Source organism: Manihot esculenta, chromosome 2, assembly GCF_001659605.2.
Source record: "Manihot esculenta cultivar AM560-2 chromosome 2, M.esculenta_v8, whole genome shotgun sequence".
Classification (NCBI taxonomy): domain Eukaryota; kingdom Viridiplantae; phylum Streptophyta; class Magnoliopsida; order Malpighiales; family Euphorbiaceae; genus Manihot; species Manihot esculenta.
The window spans coordinates 5,266,269-5,285,797 of NC_035162.2; the positions used below are offsets into that span (position 1 = coordinate 5,266,269).

At 36.1% G+C, this 19,529-nt stretch overlaps 4 protein-coding genes across 5 annotated transcripts; 2 read left to right on the top strand and 2 right to left on the bottom strand.

The window, feature by feature from the left end:
- Window positions 1–917: 917 nt before the first annotated feature.
- On the bottom strand, window positions 918–3,830 carry LOC110608761 (transcription factor BEE 1). 2 transcript variants are annotated; one of them, XM_021748050.2, is made up of 6 exons: window positions 2,573–3,830; window positions 2,354–2,470; window positions 2,181–2,246; window positions 2,011–2,079; window positions 1,799–1,876; window positions 918–1,406 (listed from the first exon to the last, which is right to left on the bottom strand). In XM_021748050.2, the coding sequence occupies exons 1-6, from the start codon at window positions 2,972–2,974 to the stop codon at window positions 1,314–1,316; spliced, it is 825 nt and encodes a 274-aa protein (XP_021603742.1). In that variant the 5' UTR covers window positions 2,975–3,830; the 3' UTR covers window positions 918–1,313. The 2 variants fall into 2 exon arrangements, with proteins under 2 accessions (XP_021603742.1, XP_021603741.1); XM_021748049.2 differs by having other exon boundaries at window positions 2,354–2,473; window positions 2,573–3,081.
- Window positions 3,831–4,109: 279 nt separating this feature from the next.
- LOC110609070 lies at window positions 4,110–8,359 on the top strand. Its single transcript, XM_021748394.2, has 8 exons — window positions 4,110–4,512; window positions 5,645–5,689; window positions 5,844–5,973; window positions 6,301–6,370; window positions 6,455–6,503; window positions 6,912–7,009; window positions 7,691–7,829; window positions 8,080–8,359. Exons 1-8 carry the CDS (start codon window positions 4,162–4,164, stop codon window positions 8,224–8,226), a joined length of 1,029 nt encoding a protein of 342 aa, XP_021604086.1. The 5' UTR covers window positions 4,110–4,161; the 3' UTR covers window positions 8,227–8,359.
- Window positions 8,360–8,512: 153 nt separating this feature from the next.
- LOC110609069 (mannose-6-phosphate isomerase 1) lies at window positions 8,513–12,417 on the bottom strand. Its single transcript, XM_021748393.2, has 5 exons — window positions 11,742–12,417; window positions 10,954–11,121; window positions 10,469–10,681; window positions 9,824–10,090; window positions 8,513–9,011 (listed from the first exon to the last, which is right to left on the bottom strand). The coding sequence occupies exons 1-5, from the start codon at window positions 12,081–12,083 to the stop codon at window positions 8,697–8,699; spliced, it is 1,305 nt and encodes a 434-aa protein (XP_021604085.1). The 5' UTR covers window positions 12,084–12,417; the 3' UTR covers window positions 8,513–8,696.
- Window positions 12,418–13,794: 1,377 nt separating this feature from the next.
- LOC110603040 (elongator complex protein 5) lies at window positions 13,795–17,458 on the top strand. The gene is made up of 9 exons (XM_021740695.2): window positions 13,795–14,079; window positions 14,154–14,246; window positions 14,631–14,797; window positions 14,893–14,939; window positions 16,064–16,133; window positions 16,345–16,571; window positions 16,657–16,746; window positions 16,991–17,066; window positions 17,181–17,458. Exons 1-9 carry the CDS (start codon window positions 13,913–13,915, stop codon window positions 17,372–17,374), a joined length of 1,131 nt encoding a protein of 376 aa, XP_021596387.1. The 5' UTR covers window positions 13,795–13,912; the 3' UTR covers window positions 17,375–17,458.
- The last annotated feature ends 2,071 nt before the right edge of the window (window positions 17,459–19,529 follow it).

Sequence of the window (19,529 nt, forward strand, 5' to 3'; positions counted from 1 at the left end):
GAGCATAACATGGCCCATTCACAAGCTGTATTCTAACTTATATCTTTGGATGCAATGCATCTTTAAATTTTCATTTTTTCCCCTTTATTGCCTCCATAATTATTCTACTACATTTATTCATTACAATCATTCAGCTATATGAATTGGCAACATCCATGAGATTCTGTTCATAGAGATATACATTTGTTTGTAGGACATGTTTTTGAGATAATTCTTAATTAGATGTTCCAAAGTCCTTTCTATGTTTCTATTTGAAAGTCTGCTTGTCCTTCCACAAGCAAACTGAGGTTTTCATCTGATAGAAACTGATCACAACAGATGTGTTTATCTTTTACCAAATGGTCTAGTTTCAGATGGTGTCATTAAGCCTTTGTAAAGAAGCAATTTTGATTAGATGGGGTGATGCCTCCTCCTCTAATTGATGGACTTCACAGCAATTGTTAACATCAACATGTGCCCATGAATGTAAAACTTATCACCTAAAAGAACAACAGACAACAGAAAGCTAATAAAAGAAAACAGCCACTACTTGTAAAGTCTATTCCTTTTGGACTTTTCTTGTATCTCTCTGTAGCATACTTGGTCCAGCTGCTCATCAGCCATAGGATTTTTTCATTAATAGCTAATGATCACATTCAAATTTTACATTAACAGGAATCATGAATAATGCTTGTTTAAATCAGCACTTTTTAGTATTTAGTTATCATTTTGAACAGCTAAATGTTAAATTTCTTATCATGCTTAAATTATAGCTAGTTAATCATTATTAGTGGACGTTGATCACATTCTGTCAACAGTTGCAAACTCGCTGCTGATATCTCTCTTGCTTGTAAGGCCAAAAAACCAGGACTCACATGTGGAAGTGTCTGGTAAAACTGAGCAATTAGGGTCACCAAGTCATTCAAATGACAAAAAATGTTTAAAAAATGACGCATAATTAATGGACATAAATATTTAAAAGAGGCAATACAAGAGAAGTCAAGATCTATCCAGGACCAGCTGTGGTTCAGTGCTCTTGTCGACAGGTCAATATCAGTACATGTATAGAAACACTAGAAACCACAAATTCTTTCAGTCAAATTGGAAAAGAAAAGAAAAGAAAATCAAACCCTTAAAATTCGACAAATAAACAGAAATATAATTCTCTTCGTTTTTTGTATTTGTTTCTTGACCTTTTTGTGAAGTAACGAAAATATCATTTGCATGTCTGCTACATATATAGAGACACAGTTGTCTTGTAGGAAAATGGATGGGAGGCATGTTCATGTGCTTCTGTAGCTAGCAACAACACACTAATGGCCAAAAAATACCAGTCAAATGGACCATGTTGATTGGAAGTAACCCAGCTCTCCATTTCCTTCTCTCCACCATTTCTGCCTCTCTTGTGCCCCAGGTGAATTTGTTCCCTGCATCATTGATGCTTCATTTTCTTACTTGTCCAGAATATAAATAACATTTAATTTATTTTCATGCAAGTTCTTGTGAGTTGTGAGATACAATGGATTCATACATGAAATGGCACTTGCAGCACTTGCTCAACATGGCTTTGTGTTTTTGGTGGGAGAGTGACTGCTCGAAATTGCTTTTCTTGGTTGCTTTTATATTTTTTGATACTAAGAAAATAATCTTTTTTAATAAAAAAAGAATCTATTGACCATATCTTGTAATAGGTTAGGCAAACAAAATAAGGCAGCCTAGTAAGGACCCAAGATATCAGGAGGCTTTTCTCTTACTTCTTTTTCTTATTTTTTTTATTATTGTCTTTTAATTTGAGAAAAAGCTAAAGTTAAAAAAGCACCTGAGCCTTTCTGGAAGATTCTGTTTCCAAGTTGAAATCATAAGAACAACTTGCTGCTGCAAGCTCCATAGAAAGGAACTGAATATTGGGAAGAAAAAAGATCAATAATAACAATAAATGAGAACTGTCAAATCTGCAGGTGAATTTATCAACTTCAAAGATAAAATCATAAAAAAATATGTCCCATCAGATTTTGTAAATATTAGGCTTACCTCAACCTGGTTCTGCAATGAATGGACATAATTGATAATCTCCTCCAGCATGACTGCCATTCCCATTGACTGTGAGTTCAGATACCCATGTCAGGTTTCATGTTTAAAACAAAGAAAATATGTGTAGTAACATGCATATATAAAACAAAATTTTCATATGAAAGTTCTACCTTGTGACATCCTGGGACAAGGTCTTGCAAACATCTCAACTTGTTATTGATTTTCTCTCTTCTTACCTGATCATAACAAACAACTTTACAGTCAAATTGTTCACTTCTTTGACTGTCCAGTTGGCCAAACCATTAGATACTATTTCAGTTTTATTGAGTATATGCAAATTTACCCTTTCTGCTATACTATGACTATCAGTAGCTTGGCCTCTTTTTGCTCTAACATGAACAACTTCTTCTGCTTCATCTACTTCTTTCTCTTTGTTCTTCCCTTTTCTACCTCTGCCTAACTTCTGAGAATACCATGAACAAATACTTATCGGCTTGGAAGGATATGGAAAGTTAGAAACTGAAACTTAAAGAAAAGATTTAAGAAACAGACAGATACACACATTCTTTTTCTTTGTATTGGTAGTAGAGGCTGTAGGAGAAATGTTCTTGGAAGAACTGCTGATTGATTGTGCATCTGCTTTTCTCTTCTTGCAGCTGTTAGTTAAAACATTCTGACTCGAGGTGGAAGTGACAGCGTGAACCACTGGTGCAGAATTCAAGATGTCAGGCTGATGAAAAGTACTTGAAAAACCACAGTGATCGTAGCTTGCTGGAAATTGATCTGGTGGTGGTTGTTGGTGGTGGGCCAAGAAAGAGTCTACTGAGAAGTCAGGGACACTGAAATTCTCTAAGGGGCTTGAATTTATCTCTGGTAGTTGCTTGAACATCTGGGCGTTCATATCCATCTCCATGAAAGGCTGAGAAGGTCTGAGCCTCTGCAAATATTCTGTAAACTCAGCCATGAAGAAAATTTTCAGGTAGAGTGCTTCTTAGACCCTTAATGGAAGAGGGAGTGAGTAAGGAATTGAGAGTAGAATTTATAAGTAAGGTGCAAACAAATGTGTATTATTGCAAGATTTTAATTTGTATTATTAATTAATAAATAGTAACTTGGATATTAGCTATATGAAAATGTGGGTATCACTGCCATAATGTTTTGCTTTACAGTTAAGTAAAAAAATTGAAAGCATGAAAGCTCCAAGTGGAAATTTCATTTTCTGATGCTGAACTTGTTTGGTAGGCCCATGTAAAGGATATGTCTATATATATATCCACTAGTGAACAAACTTACTTAGACCAGGTCTATATGGTTTACTGTGAGTTCCACTCTTATCTTACACTACAAGTATATAGATTCAGTCTTGACAAAATTTTTCATATCCAGTGGTGTGGAGTATTAGTTATCAGGTTTTTTCCATAAGATTTTTTTCCCCTAAAGATGAAAGACTTCCCTGCTTGAGCATAAATGGTGAAACGTTGATACGATAATGATTCTCCTGCTCTTTAAAATTTTGGAAGTGCCCTATGCGAGCATATATAGGGTGGGAGTTTAGCAGACCCCACAGAATGGGTTGGGAGACATTGGTATGCCTGACCCTATAGAGGATCCTAACCTGCTTCAATATTTGTCCCCTGATAAACGAGGAGGCTCAGGGTATCCCCCATGCACGAGGCTATCTTTGCAAGAGGCTTTCTTACATGAGCTGAACTCAAACATGTAACCTTTCAATTTTGAAAAATTTATGTCTAGATTAAGTTTAATCCAAAATAATAAAATGAATTATATACCTTACTATAAATACATTAAAAAACAAACTTACAGATGTTTTTTACTTGATAAGCAAAGTAGGCATTTTGTTAAAAAATCATTTGTAAGGAAATAAGTTAATAAAAAATTTATAGAACTATGCATAATTATGCATGAGTATTGTCGCTTTTAAAATGAAGTTTTGAAGAAAACAATTGAATTTGTCATCTTAAATCTGAAAATCGATAAAAAAAAAAAGTTTAATTAAAATTTTTACGGTTTACCTTTTTTTTTTTTTTGAATTTACGGTTGTTACCTTTTAGGCAACAAGAAATAATAAAATAAAGATAATTATCTATGAGTGAAACTGGGTGAGTTAGCTGAGCTTGATTCTTGACAGCAATGGCTGCTTCTCTTATCTCTATCTTCCAGCCAAATCTCTCATCCCGTAGAATTACCATAAAGCCCCTTGCTGTTCTCAACAAATCCCACAAAATGAGGATTCCCTACGAGTTAAAGCAGGCGCAGACTCGTTTCTTCCACCAGCTTCCTTCTGGGTTGAACATAGAGGTGATTGAGCAAAAGGGTACAGTAGGCAATAGTAATACGGACACAGATAAGAGAAGCAGTGAAAACCCACCTCTGGTTTTTGTTCATGGAAGTTATCATGCGGCTTGGTGCTGGGCTGAGCACTGGTTCCCTTTCTTTTCAAGCTGTGGCTATGATTGCTACGCCCTTAGCCTGTTGGGTCAGGTCATTTATCTGTTTGTATATTTTGCTAAATGGCTGTTCAATTCTTATTTACATTTATCATTATCATGTTTATTTGCTCCATTTCTGTGTTTCGGCCTTGATTGATTTTGATACTAATTTTTTTTCTTGTTTTCAATATATGACTCCTATTTCTTGTTGCTTTCCTCTTTCTCTGTTTATTGTTTGGCTTCGTGTTGATAATTTAGCGGTATTGAGAGATATTTGTGGTAATTTAAGTCTTCCTTCATAATTGGGATCTTGAGAAAGTAAATAGAAGTCCATTTAGATGGGAGTATATGAGCTGATGTCAAGGTTCTGTGAGGATAGACCTGACCACATAAAAACTTGGGAAGCAAAGCAGAAAATTTCTCTTTTCCTTCTTGTTGTTGATCCTTTCTGATTCATTAATATTTAGTTTTGATAATCAGCTTTTCTGCTGTAAGGCTTTCTTCTGTTCTTCAAATGAAAATTTAGACGGAATGCAGCTTTATTATTGTTATTTCTCCATTGTATGAATATCTTTCTGTATATAATTCTACTGAAAAAATAAATAATCAATTTGATGATCAAAATCAACCCTCTATTTGGCATGATTTATTTTCTTTGAAAATGAAAATTTTGTAGTTAAAAAGAAATGAATTCTTCCATTCCAAATAAGAAAATTGATAGAAAAGAAATAAATTGAATTGAATTCTTGTGAAATTTTTAATTCTAAACATGGGCTTAAACTTTTTCTTTCACATTTCATCTGCTTCTTGGATGGATTTACTGGGTTTGAAGAAAATACAGTCCTTCCAATAAACTCCAATAAAGCAAGAGAAGTATCTTTGTTTAGACTGTATAAGTTCGTTTTAACATTCTTTAATTATTTTCCTTTTCCTTAATAGAATATTTTCTTTAATTTATATTTAAAAAAATTGCATACTGTAATTGTCTGGACTTTGGCATGTGAATGTATGCCATTTATTTAACAACTTCCTTTTGAAAAAGCCATAAGCATTTTCTTCTTATCATAACACTTTAAGGTTGTTATCTCTGAACAGTGGTGCCAAGATATGTTAGCTTGAGTACTGGAATATTTTAAGCTGTTAATGTGTAACTGACTTGGCACTCCTTTTCCAATTATCTACAGGGTGAAAGTGATGGACCTGTTGGTTCTTTTGCTGGTTCTCTACAGGTATTTTGGCTCTTCACTGGAAGAAAAAACCTTTAAGTGGCCTAGTTTGATTAATTTTTCCGTCTTCTATTCTATTTTCTAGATATTCTGCTTCATATAGTTGAAAATTCTTAAATTATTCTTTTATCTTGTTCACATACAAATTCTGCAGTAGACACATGCAGGTGACGTTGCTCACTTCATCCAGAAAAATCTCAAGTTGCCACCAGTGTTGCTTGGACATTCATTTGGGGGGCTAATCATTCAGTACTATATTGCAAATATTAGGAACGAAAAATTGATAGGTAACCTTCATGTCAACAGTCTAAAATTATTGTAACGGATGCATTGAACCACTTTGTTCATTAGCATATATTGTCAAGAACCAAAAAAATGTTAATTATGCTTCAATTTATTTGGACAAAGCCCTTCCTAAAGGGGTTAGCTGTGAGGTGCAAATCTCTTTTGGTAAGGATACTGAACCTATGTTTGGCCCTCACCTACAAGCTTGAGCTTGCAGGTTTAAGAGCTTTAATATAAATGAGAGTAATATAGACTATTTTATTGTTTTGAAAATGTACAGCTTCACCCTATGCTGACTTTGTTCTTATTCCAAATGGGCTAAATTTTAGAAATGAAGAAGCTGTACCCTGTTCTCGCTGGAGCTGTGCTTGTCTGTTCTGTACCTCCTTCGGGTAATAGGTAAATTCATGAAATATCAAAGGATATATGTTCCTTTAGTTGAATTCTAATTAGCCTGAACTGAAGTTTTGCTTCTCTATGCAGTGGGTTAGTGTGGCGGTATCTCTTTTCCAAGCCTATTGCTGCTTTTAAGGTAGTCATGTTAGACTCTGAGGAAGAATCTCATAGCTCTTTATTCCTTCATGCATCTTGGGACATGGAATGGATTATGAACCCTAGATTAGCATCCTCTTTCTGATTGCCCTTTGTCACTCACCTAGAGCACAGTTCTGATTTCAGTTTCTGACATTAGGATTTGTCAGCTGCATATTCTAGTTCTTCAGAATGATTTAACATCCTTGATGCTTTGTTTAATCTGTAAAAACTTACTGTAGAATTTTTAATTCTGTGTGCATCTTAAAGAAAAATGTTATCATCTCATCTCTTAATTGATTAATATTGTCTGCTTTTCTTTTGCTTTGCACTCTCAAGCTTGAAGAAAAAGCCTTCCCTTTTTTAATATGACTAATAACTAAGTAAAATCCATTTGGACTATGTGCAGGTGACACGCAGCTTGGCAGCTAAAGCTTTTCAAACTGATCTTTCTCTTTGTAGGGAAACATTTTTCACATCAACAATGGAGGATCATCTGGTGATGCGGTTAGTTCATTGGCTCTTTAAGAAATAGCGATGCTCGTGAACAGTTAAGGAATTCTTGTAAAATCATGCAAGACTTCAACTTTTAGTAAAATGAAAAATTTTTAAGTTAAAAAGCATTGGATTCTTTTATTTCAAATAAAAAAATTATTAAAAAAGAAATCAATTGGATAAAGTTCTTAAGAAATCCTTGGTTCCAAATGAGGCTTTTCATCACAAAATTGAATAAGAAAATGCAATGCAAGTCAACTGGCATTCCAAATTACAAACTCGTACTATCTGAGCTAAAATGATGCCCAATTTAAAATTTTGGGAGCCAATATATGCATAATGTGGTCATAGCAGGACCAGAATGCTTTATAAAATCAGTGATTCTTGAATAAGAGTTAACTTGGAAGTAAATAAGCTGGAAAATTTAATTGATAATGGTGTTACTGATGCAAGTTATGATGTCAGTCCTTCACCATGAAACCGCTGTTTGATTTCTGGAAATTATGTTTGTTGATCCCAGACCATTATTTTGACTGTCATCTCATATTACATATTTCATTCAAAGGCTGATTCCTATATTTTGTCCGCATAAATGTTTCAAAATGCTTAACTTGTAATTTTATTTGACTGCATGTCGATCAAAGGCTTGTTTTTTTTTTTCGAATATGAAAACTTGGATGAATTTCCTATCAGTTACCAGGAACTAATGAGAGAAAGTTCAAGGATGCCATTGTTTGATCTCCGGAAGCTGAATGCATCACTTCCAGTACCTTCAGTGCCAAAATCTTGCATGGAAATCCTTGTGGTGGGAGCAAGTGATGACTTCATAGTGGTAATCATGTCTAACTTGTGTAATTATTACTAAAATTTTTAAATTCTTTACTGCGTTGATGGCCATGTATTTTAGCCATGCCATTGTTTTTCCGAATGAAATTTTATTTGAAGATATTCAGTGAGTACAGAAATATACAGAGCTGTTCAAATCCCATGGCACATGAACCACTATAATATATTTTTTCTCAATTTTTTGGATCAATATTGTTGCCTCAAACCACAAGAGTAATAACTTAAAAAATTTTCAGGACGCCGAAGGACTTCAAGAAACAGGAAGATTCTATGGGGTATCACCAGTCTGTGTTGAAGGAGTTGCCCATGACATGATGTTAGATTGCTCCTGGGAGGAAGGCGCAAAAGTTATTCTCTCCTGGTTGAATGGTTTGAGCAGATAAGATCTTATGTCATTCGAAAGAACTCATCCATGATTAGCTTGCCATTTTGGTAATTTCCTCTGAAACTTGTGTATCCAGGCATTGACCAAGAATAAACTGGTTTAATGGTTTAATCTGAGCTTGAATTTCCTTTCGACTGGTGTAAGGTCTATTCCACTAGTGTGAGGAGGATAGGGTGTGAATCTCACTAATGATAATCGCTTAAATTTCTCAAGGGAGCATCGTTATTATCATGTTCAATAATAGACAATGAAGTATGGATGGGGAAGAAGAGAAGCTCGCAGGGTATTAAGAATGGTGCGATTCTACCCGCTGTAACTTTACTATATTTCATTTCATTTACATGCAATCTATAGTATCACATTATAGTACATAAATGAATATAAAAGAAGTTGACAGAACAAAGCATGAGGCATGCAAAATTAATTGAAAATCACCGACCTAAACTGAGAGCTGCTCTGACTCCCCCCTCACAAGATATGGAAGAACCTGCTATTCACGCCAGCCCTATACAGATGCAGCTCAGACGCAGTTGTTATGGTAATCTCAATGTTGGCAGGTGCAAACAGGACATCTCCTTCACTAACAACCTCTTTGGATGATGCGGTGCGCATTCTTCCCTCCCCAGCTGTGATCACAAATATGGAAGGACCTGGGACTGCAGGGAACACTGTTGATGCTCCCCTAGGAAGAATACAGCTATCAACCTCAAATTCATCAAAAGGTGGGAGGTACCTTGTTATATACGGACTCAGAGGAAATCCTTTAAGGATTTCAGGGAAGCCCTGCATCACAATCAGAAAGCAAAACTTCAGTGCATTATACTGCATTCTTTTCATCTATTCACTTTCATTGTTTTCTGCACATAGAGGCATCAACATATATACATAACATGCACCAATGCAAGAACATCCCTATCTGTAACCTTTGATTTATTAACACCTATACCTTGGTCAATTGAGAGAGAGAGAGGGGGGGGCGTAAATAAGACAAGCAAAGCAGATCAACTACAATTTGGGGACCAGGTTTTAAATAAAACTTTACAAGCATGGATGATCAAGGCAAGGGCCTGTAGATAAAAAAAATCACCTCTAACACGCTCATGAAAGAATATAGCAGGTAGTTGGGGCAACCTTAACCTTGTGTTTCTTCTTCCTCTGCAGGAGTTTCGTTTTCTTTACCAACTCCATCCACAACCACCACCCAAACCCGCAGCCTCCCCCCCTCCCCCCTCCAAAAAAAAAAAACACAAATATTCAAGTGCCAATTGCTCATTGCGAAGAATCACTCCTCCAATCTACATGTCTATTTATCAAATATTCTAATAAGAGATATTCCTGAATTTTCCTAGTTTGTAAAGCATCACGCCATTGATCTTAAAAATTTGAATTACCCAGGACAAAAAAGAGCATAGCCTGTTGGAATGCAATATAATAGCAGCTCTTGGCTAGGTCCCATTCACACTGAGATTGCAATTCAACGGAGGAACTAAGGCCGGTACAAAATAAATATCAAACTAAACCTACGAAACACATATATCCACTCTTATAGGAGGAAAATGAAAAAGAAAACCTTAATATGTGAATGATTTCCTCACCTGTTTGTATGTGAGCATGGAACACAGTGTTTGGATATCCCGATGCTTGGGAGTAAGGCCAGCCCGCACAACGTTATCTGATGTTGCCATGCATTCAATACAGTCCCCATATAGATATGCATGGGGTTCATTAGCCCCAAGATACAATGCTTCACCGGGATTAAGCTTCACATAGTTGAAAAAGAAGGCTGATATAATGCCAATATCAGCTGGATATTGCTTTTCCAACTTCAAGACCAGCCATTCCTTATCTGCCAACTCCCTCACCTGATGCAGTATGTAAAGACCCAGATTAAAATCAAAGGAAGGCCAATAAAATAGGAGGAAGCATACAACTAACCATCTCCTTATTAAATAAAAATGAATATTTCAAGATATGGACACCCCCACTACAGAAAATTGAAGCAGCCATTCCATATTTTTTAAAGAAGTAGATTTATCACCTATCAAAAATCAAAACATTTAACAGTGCAATGCTTATAACTCTACTATCAAATTCATAATCTACCTACCCCAGTGTTAGATGTTCACCATGGAGACAACATACACCTTACAAGATGCAACGTCCAGATTATATATATGTCAATCACAACTTTCAGATTACCCTATAAATATACCAGCATTAAGCAAGAAATTTCCACTTACCTGGCTTTCCATGTGTAGTCGAGATTTCAATTTTGATATTACTTTAGTTGTTATCTCTTTGCCAGCCGACATGAGTTGGGTAAAAATTGATCTCAGAAGTGATTTTACTTTCTCCTCTCCATCCTGCTCATTCATATTTAAAACTTGGTTTGCTTCTGTTCTGCCAATCAGTTCTACAATCTCAGGAACATTATGAAGTACACCTTTGAGTTCCTGAAAAGATACATCAATTTTTTCCTGGTAAATTAATGAGCTGGTAAAATAAATTCACAGGAAAAGCATTAACAATCTCCATGAAGCACATAATAATATCAGTTAAAAAAGAGAGTTTTATCTTTCATATAGTAAGTATAAGAATCACTTTTATTAAGATGAACTTTAATCCTTTTTAGACCTAAAAAAAATAAACAAATGAGATAATCACCAAAAATAATACCGAAGTATGTAAATGCAAGTAACTGAGTTATGCAGGTCAGTGAAACCACCTTAAGACTGATAAAACCACAAAGAGCCTCGAACTCAGTTATGGCCAAAGCCATTTCAGGCTTATGATTATCATCCTTGTAGACATCTGGCTGCAACTTGTGCAGCATTTTGGCCAATTCTTTATCAGGGTGAGCCTGAATCGACAATGCTTTTGCCACAGAAAGTACCTTGAAAAGACAACAAATAGTGAACATCAAGACAACTCCATAAATCAAATCCTTGAGATCTCACCAGTCCCATAAACTTCCAAAATGAAAAATCCAGAAAACTGATTGATCATATGATGAATTTTACATATCTTATTGAGAATTAAAATAATAATAATAATAATAATAAAACATCTGATCAAATGTTCCACTATTAGCAATCGCCGTGAAGATGAAATCTTACTAAAATTTTGAAATTGACTCCATAAATTAAATTTTTACTGAACCAAAAAAGGAAAGACTGAAAGTAAATAGAATGACCTATTACCTTATTATACTCAAAAAGACAGTACAGGAAATGGGACTTATAATAGTTAAAAGATCGTATAAAACCTTAGCCTTTAGGCCATCCTAACTTGGAAAATTAGAGCGGCCAATTCTGCGATTGACGGTCAGAAGCATCTATTGCTTCCAGTTCCCAAAAGCATACACTCCACTAGGGACGGACATCCAGAAGTTATACATCAAAATTCACAAGCCCATGATTAAAATTATTGAAAAAACAAAAAGAAAAAAGAAGAGCGAATAATTACAAAAACACAAATTCACGTCCTCACACAAATAAAAAGAGAATTATGTACCTTGAACAAGAAAGGGAGATCAGAACCCCACTTATTAAAAACCTTGTCTCCAAGAACATTAGGGTTCTTGGCAATCCACTCTTTCAGGGTTATACATTGAGACCCAATTGAAGCCCCATTTTCCATCCCAGCATCCAGCAGAAAAGACGGTCCAGACTCGTGGGTTCCCATCCAAAGCTCCGCATAGGGCCTGTCAACTTCAATTTTAGACCCAGAATTCAAGGAAAATAGCCTAGCAACTTGGGAATCCGTGCCTGTTTTGCCCCAATCATACTTCTGAACTGAGCATCTGAGTCTGAGAAGTGGTCCATGGTGAGAGTGGTGGTTGAACTCAGCATCCATTGGTAAAAACGCCAGAGATTTAAGTGAAAAGCAATGCAGATATGAGAGAAGGATATGCAATGGCCATGGAGAGAAGGCAAAAGGGTATATGTAATGGCTGAATTTTGATGAGTTTGAAAGGGTATGAAGAGAGAGGGAAACAAGTTGACAGAGAGAGAGAGAGAGGCTACGGAGAGAGACTTGAGTGAGGGAGAAGATAGAGAAGAGAACTGCTGTGGGGTCCGATCTGACTACACAGTTTTCTTCCGTTTCTTCTTTATCTCTCAAGCCAATAAAGCCTTTCCTTCCTTCGTAACGTACTTTCTTCACACGAAATTTCCTTCCTTTTCCACCATCTCTGTATTCTTCAACCCTCTTTAAATATTAAAAAAATAAAAAATAAAAAATAAACTGCATTATTGATTTTCTAAATATGACTTTCTTGCCGTTTTAACTAAAATTAAAATTTACATCTCATTTCTAAAGATAATTTTAATAATCTCAATCACTTTTAACTCACAGTTAATTTGTGAATTTACGTGTGTGAGCTAAATAATTTTATACAAAAAAGGGAAAAAAAAAGTTTAGTACCGCTAATTAAAAGCTGATTAGTTTTAATATAAAGACGAAAACCTTGCAACGTGGCATAAAACTACTAACTACCACTGTAACATTAAATGAAATGCCCCTTTTTAAAATGGTTGATAGATAAAGGAGAAGGAAAGTGCAAACGTGAGTTTTCGCAACTTGACAGTCTGGTTGGTTGCATCGCGAGAAACGGCATTACATTTGTGGCTCTCGATACGATGCGTACCACGCCATAACGGAATCCCCTTTGTTTTTTTGTGACGAAGATAACCGACACTTCACCGTTAAAATTTTAGAGAGGGGAGTATGGGTCGGTGGAGATTGCCCGGTTGTAAAATCGGTTCCGTACCTTTCTGTATTGTATGGAAGTGGGACCCTCAACCCCCACGATAATCATGTGACTTCACACGGCGTCGCTTTCCCCTTCAAAATTTTCTCTATTTTATTTTATTTTATTCATTATTTTGAAAATAATCTATTTCTTTATTAATTACTAATTAAATGGATTAGATGAACGTTAGCTTTCCTTTTAATTGATTTCTAGTTGTGATTTCATTTTGGCATCTTAGTTTTGGTCTTTGATTATTAGAATTCATTACAAAGACCTTGACCTTGACTTTAATAGTGATTTACTGCTTTTTGCCTCCATAATAAATTCTATCAGACCTTGTAATAAAATTTTAATTTCATCGGTTACAATACATTTATTTAGCAAAGTAATACAGTCGTGTATACGCGAGTTCCAAAGTAATTATGCTCTTATTTTTATTATTAAAAATAAATATTGAATTATTAAAGCAATTAATATGAGAAAATATAAAAATGAAAATATTTTTTTAAAAGCAATTTCAATGTATTTGAAATCTTAGCTCTAACTTTTTTATTTATGTGTATAAAAAATTCATTTATTTATTTTTCATAAGAATAATATTTTTACTCTTCCACCCTTGCTTAATATTACATAAATTCTTTTAACTTATTTTTATTAAATAATTATGATTTTAGTATTAAGTAATCGAAATTCATTCTTCATATCTAAACTTGTATTACCAGATCTTGAAACCCTACTATCTAATAATACTACCATAATTTTAAGAAAACGCCTAAAAAGGGAAAAACATTTATGCAAAACATAGGGCATTTTGGTGTTAATACAAAACCTCAAGGACTTAACTGCAAAGTGCTCAAACCTACTCCAAAGCCCTAAACGAGGGTTTCTGCTCCAAAGCCAGACTCCTCCAAGTTCCCAAAAATCGCCATTAATGGCGGAATCAATTTGCAGAAACCTTCGAGATGGTGCTCTTGAAGGAGAGCATGCACCAGCTCTCACTATAAGAGATGCTATTGATTCTCCGTTCGGGTTTGACGTCTTCGCTCACGTGCTCTCCCAATTGTCCTCCTTTATTTTGGCCGGAAAATCCCAGTCTCGGTAAGTCCAAATTTTTCATTCCTTTCTCCCTGGAGTGATACTCCTCTAATACATGTCTTCTCTGTCTGATACAGGGGCGTTGTAGTTGTTGCATTTACACGAAGCCCGTCGTTTTATGTAGACTTGCTGAAGAGGAGAGGAGTAGATGTTTCTTCCTCTCATAAATGGTAAAGCTTTGAATTTAAGTAGCTTATGTATTTCAATCTTTCTTCTTATTCACTTAGTGAAGGAATGGAAAAGAAAATGTGGGAAATTTATAAACCTCCTCTATTGCGTATACCGTTATTTATTTTAAAGCTTTTCTCTTTTTGTTCCTTTGTTTTCCTTGGATAGGAAACGTAGTGCACATGGCTGTATATATTTTCAAATTTACTTAAGGTGCTAAATTTAACATAAATGACTTTCACTCTTGATTAAATCTTTAGCTGAGGGTGTATGTTCTGGAGTTTTACTATTGTGTATATTTGCAGAATATGTGAATTTTATTGTTATTGTTTTCTGTTGGAATAAACTTATGTACGGAGACCTGTGAACTTAACTGTCTGTTATAGGTTGCGGATTTTGGATTGTTATACGGATCCCCTCGGGTGGAAGGATAAACTTGTGGACTCTGGAAATCTAGTGGATACATCAGATGAAGCTTCTTGCATGACCCACCTTTGTAAGGATGTGAGGGATTTGGACAACTTATACTCTTTAATTCTTGAATCGGGGAAAGGTGATTTATATGTGAAAACCTGTAGCTTAATTTGGACAACTTGTAAATTGTTGTTTCCTCCTGTAGTAATTTTTGTGTGGGCATCGTGCCTGCAGGATTGGTTGGACAAGGCAAAGTTCATCTTTCAGTTGCCATAGACTCGGTAATTCTGCTACTGATGGTTATTATTGTTATCTATATTTTATCATGTGTGAACTAGGCTAATGCCATCATTATGAAGCTGAAATGAGGTTAAAGCAAGTCAGCTGGTGTGATAAGGTGTTTATTCTTGTAAACTATTTCTTTGGATGTGTAGTCACATTCCTTATTCTTATGGATAGGCATGTGGCTTGGTTGTTTATCAATTCTTTTTAAGAGTCTTGTGACTTCACAGGTTTCACGTGTGGAAAATTCCCTTCATGTACTGAACATACTTCAGGAGCAAGTGTTTTCGTGGTAATGTGGAAGCCTCATTGTATATAGTGTCATCTTTTCTCAAGGTGGTGCTAGGAGGTTTTGGGAAATTATTTATTGCTCCCAATTCACATCTCCATCTTTAATAAATATAGGACCAACTTCCCATATTTCAGGGAAAATAACTTTCTGTGAGTGTAAGGTGCACTGTTTTTTGTGCACTGGGAGTATACTACAATTTGCCAATTTCTTTTTCCTGTCTATGCCAATATGTTCTGAAAGAACTTGCATGGATAGGCATTTTTCAGACAACTGTTGTTGTCTAGTGTCCTACATTAATGCTAAGAAATTTATGGATATATTCTTATGTGCAGAAGTGGATGTAGGTGCTTGCTTCCTTTGTGTTTTTATAGTCCTAGAACAAGTTTGGAATATTTTATTCCTATCAGAATCAGAAATTGTTGAAGAATACTTCTATATGCCTTCTAGACAAGTGGTAGATAGATGCTCTCTGTTTGTGTGTGTGTGTGTGTGAGAGAGAGAGAGAGGGAGAGAGAACTTGTGTGATTTAGGAGTGTATGTCAATGTTGAGCATACTATTACTTGGCAGACATGTGACTTTGTGTGTGTATGCGTGTTTTTTTTTTCAATTGAAATACATTGTGACTTCAAAATGATGAATTACACTAGTAAAAGATTGCCTTTGCTTTGAAAGATTATTGGAATAAGAAAAATTAACAACTGCAAAATGTATTACCTCTACGACGATCGAAAAATTAATTAGGTATTGGTATTTCCTTGCTTAAGATTTCTCAAGTTTTTTCCCCTATGCATCTTCTAATGACCTAATGTGGTCTTCACAAATTTAACCAGGTAAATGCAATGTTAAGACACGCTCCTATGTCAAGAGTTGCAGGACTTCTAAGCAACCTTCGTAGCCATGGTATTACATTTTTATGCTCTTCTTAGATTTACTCTTAACTGTTTGCGGGGATTCTGATTGTTTTTCTCCTTTCACTATTATCTGCTGCTGCCTTTTTCCTGGCTGCAAATGCAAGCTGTTATATTTGGAGTGAATGATGAAATGCAGTTCATTGAATGTATGATTTGAGGTCAACTTTGAAATGCAGTTCACTATCTTTTCTTGGTTGCAGATCAAGTATCTTGCATCTATTGGTTGCTACATTCGGACCTTCATGAAGTGAGGGTGACATCTTCTGTAGAATATATCTCCTCTATGGTAGCCAATGTGGAACCACTAAATCAATCTGCTAGGGGGCAGAGATGGGATTTGGAAAATATTTTTATGTTGAAACAGAATTTCGGGAAAGGAAAGCTTAATGTCAGATTCAAGCGCCGAAATGGGCGTGTACGCATGATGGTGACCCTCTCTCTCCCTCTGTCTGTGCATAGTATCAATTGTACGGCAAAGTGCTTTAACATTTTTCTCTTTGTTCTGCTGTTAGTGTGAAGAATTTCATATTGAGCAGTCAGGAATCAATTTTACACCTGTTTCACCTGAAGATGGAACTATTAATCAAGGCCTTTTGCCAAAGGTCAGTAGTAGTTTCTCTTTTCACTCTCTCTCACATGCTACATAACATACTTCTCCGGGCACAATTATGCAGACATTCATCATCTATACGAACATGGTTAATACCAAACTTCTCAAGCAATGAACTGGCGCACTAACTTGGACACTGATGATGCATGAATCATCTCAGATAAAAAAAAAAGCAAACAGATACTAATTTTTCATGTGTTCATTCCTTTTATTTGAATCGTTGCTTCTTTCAACAGGTACAGTTTAGCCTACAGCTGTCAGAGAAGGAGCAGACTGAAAGGGCTAAGGTTGTACTCCCTTTTGAGCACCAAGGTGTGTAAAACAAATAAAGATTTGACTTTTTACCCCTTTCTATTAGTGAATGTGAATGTCAATGTGCCTGTGGTGTTTTTTTTATATTGAAAACCTTTCTTTTGCGTGCTATAGGAAATGGGAAACCCATACAAATTTATGATGGTCGAAGATCTATCACAGAAAACAAAAATGGGGCCACGCTTGTTTCAACTGGGAATCCTCAAAAAAATGAGGCCTCTGGTGAGGGTGAGATAATATACTTTCGTGACTCAGATGATGAGATGCCAGATTCTGATGAGGATCCAGATGATGATTTGGATATATAATGGGCGTGATATATTATTAACGCTAGACTGCCAAAAATTGTAAATTATAGCTTCTAATATTTATGCAGTTGATTTTTTTTCCCATGAACGTAAATCTATTTTCACTAGGGGTGAGCATTTTTCGGTTAGAACCGAAATAACCGATCGAACCGATTTAATTTAATAATTTGGTTCGGTTTTAAAATAAAATTGGTTCGGTTCGATTTTAATTTTTAAAAATTTCGGGTTGATCGGTTCGGTTCGGTTTTGGAGACAAAATAATTTGGTTGAACCGAACCGACCGAATTAACTTTAAACGCTGCGTTTTATGATAGGGTTATTATATCACTTTCACTTTGCAATCGGCACTTTCCAAGTCCCACCTACCTCCCTCTCTCTCAAACCTCAGTCTCAGACGGCCGGGAGACTCCTCACCATTCTCGACCCTTCTCCGTTCACGTCCTTCAGTTCAGTCCCGCAGCCACGACCATCCACCCACCCAGTAGCCAGTCCCGCAGCCACCCACCCACTTGCCAAAGCCAGCCAGAGTCTCTTCTCTCCATCCTTCGCGTCTTCAGTGCCGCAGCCACAGCCACCCACCCACCCAGTCGCCAGTCCCGTAGCCACTCACCCACCCACTCGCCAAAGCCAGAGTCTCTTCTCTCCATCTTTCGCGTCTCTCTCTCGCGGCCATCGCTCGCGGCTTGCGTCTCTCTCTCACGGCTGTCGCTTGCAGCTTGAATCTCTTTCTGATGGCCGTCACTCACATCTCTCCCTTACACAATCGTGGTCGCGGCCATCGCTCACGGCTTGCGTCTCTCTCTCACAGCTGTCGCTCGCAGCTTGAATCTCTCCCTGATGGCCGTCGCTCGCATCTCTCCCTTGCACAATCGTGGTAAATTACTTACTGTTATATTTTGATGTTGTTATGAATTATTTTATAATTTAACTATTATATTTGATTAAGTATATTAGGTTAGAGGATGTTGATTAATTTGGATTTTGTGATTAATTGATTGGATTTTATGATTGATTGATTGGATTAGATTCAAATCAATTCTTGCCCAAATTATAATATAATTCAATGAAATTAGAGAAAAAGATCAAAAACCGATTTCGAACCGAACCGAACTGAACCAATTTGGTTCGGTTTAATTCGGTTTTTTATCTTATTTGGTTCGGTTCGGTCTACAATTTGAAAAAATTCAGTTAAATCGGTTTTGGCCGATTCGATTCGGTACCGAACCGAACCGACCGATGCACACCCCTAATTTTCACTATCAAAACACGAGAGCCGGTAAACCCACCTGGCAATAGGAATTGGATTGTACAGTCCTAAATTCCGAGTCTCTGCACGCCATCTCTTCCTTGTGTAGGACGGTAGCTTTACCTTTATACCAAATAAAGGTAAAAACCATAACCATCTCATATTTGTTGTATGCGTTGGCGAATACGTGCATGAGTTTGTGCTTGACTGTACTAATGCAGGAACCATGGAATTTTATTTTAACCATGGCAATTATTGAAGGTTGAGAAGGGAAGGGAAGGTATAGACCAAGCGTAATGAACTTCTGAAAGGTAAACAGTTTAGTCACGTTTGGTAAGTGAGGAATAATTGGACCTCCTGAAACACGTGTGTCAATTTCGCAAAGTGGACACCTTGCAATATCCAAACCATTTCAAAGCTTGGCCAAATATTTCTTGCACTCTGGACTAGTTAGAGATTGACTACCATAACAAAATAATTTTTTAATACAAATTATTTTTTTCAGACAAATTAAAATCCTGATATGATGGCGAACGAATCGAACCTAAAAGATAAAAAGATGGAAGTGGAGAATCAGATGATAAATATACAGAGTGCAGTGGCGGGATTCGATCAACTTTTTTCTTAGTAATTAAGCAGATGGATTATTATATAAACCCAGTAAATTAAGCTTATACGTAGAAAGACATAAGGGCCTTGCTGTACCCGAGAGAATTAATGAAGAAGGAGAAGTTCCAATCTCCCTCAAAGGCTTCCAATATTCCAGGCTAATCATAAGATTTATCTAAGAATTTTGGGAGCCTTTGAAGGGGATTGAAGGCTTACTCCATCCCACCAATAATAAGTTTATAAGTAGTTTTCTTTCATCACCATCAGCAAAAGAGAATCATGCATGATACACTATTCTTT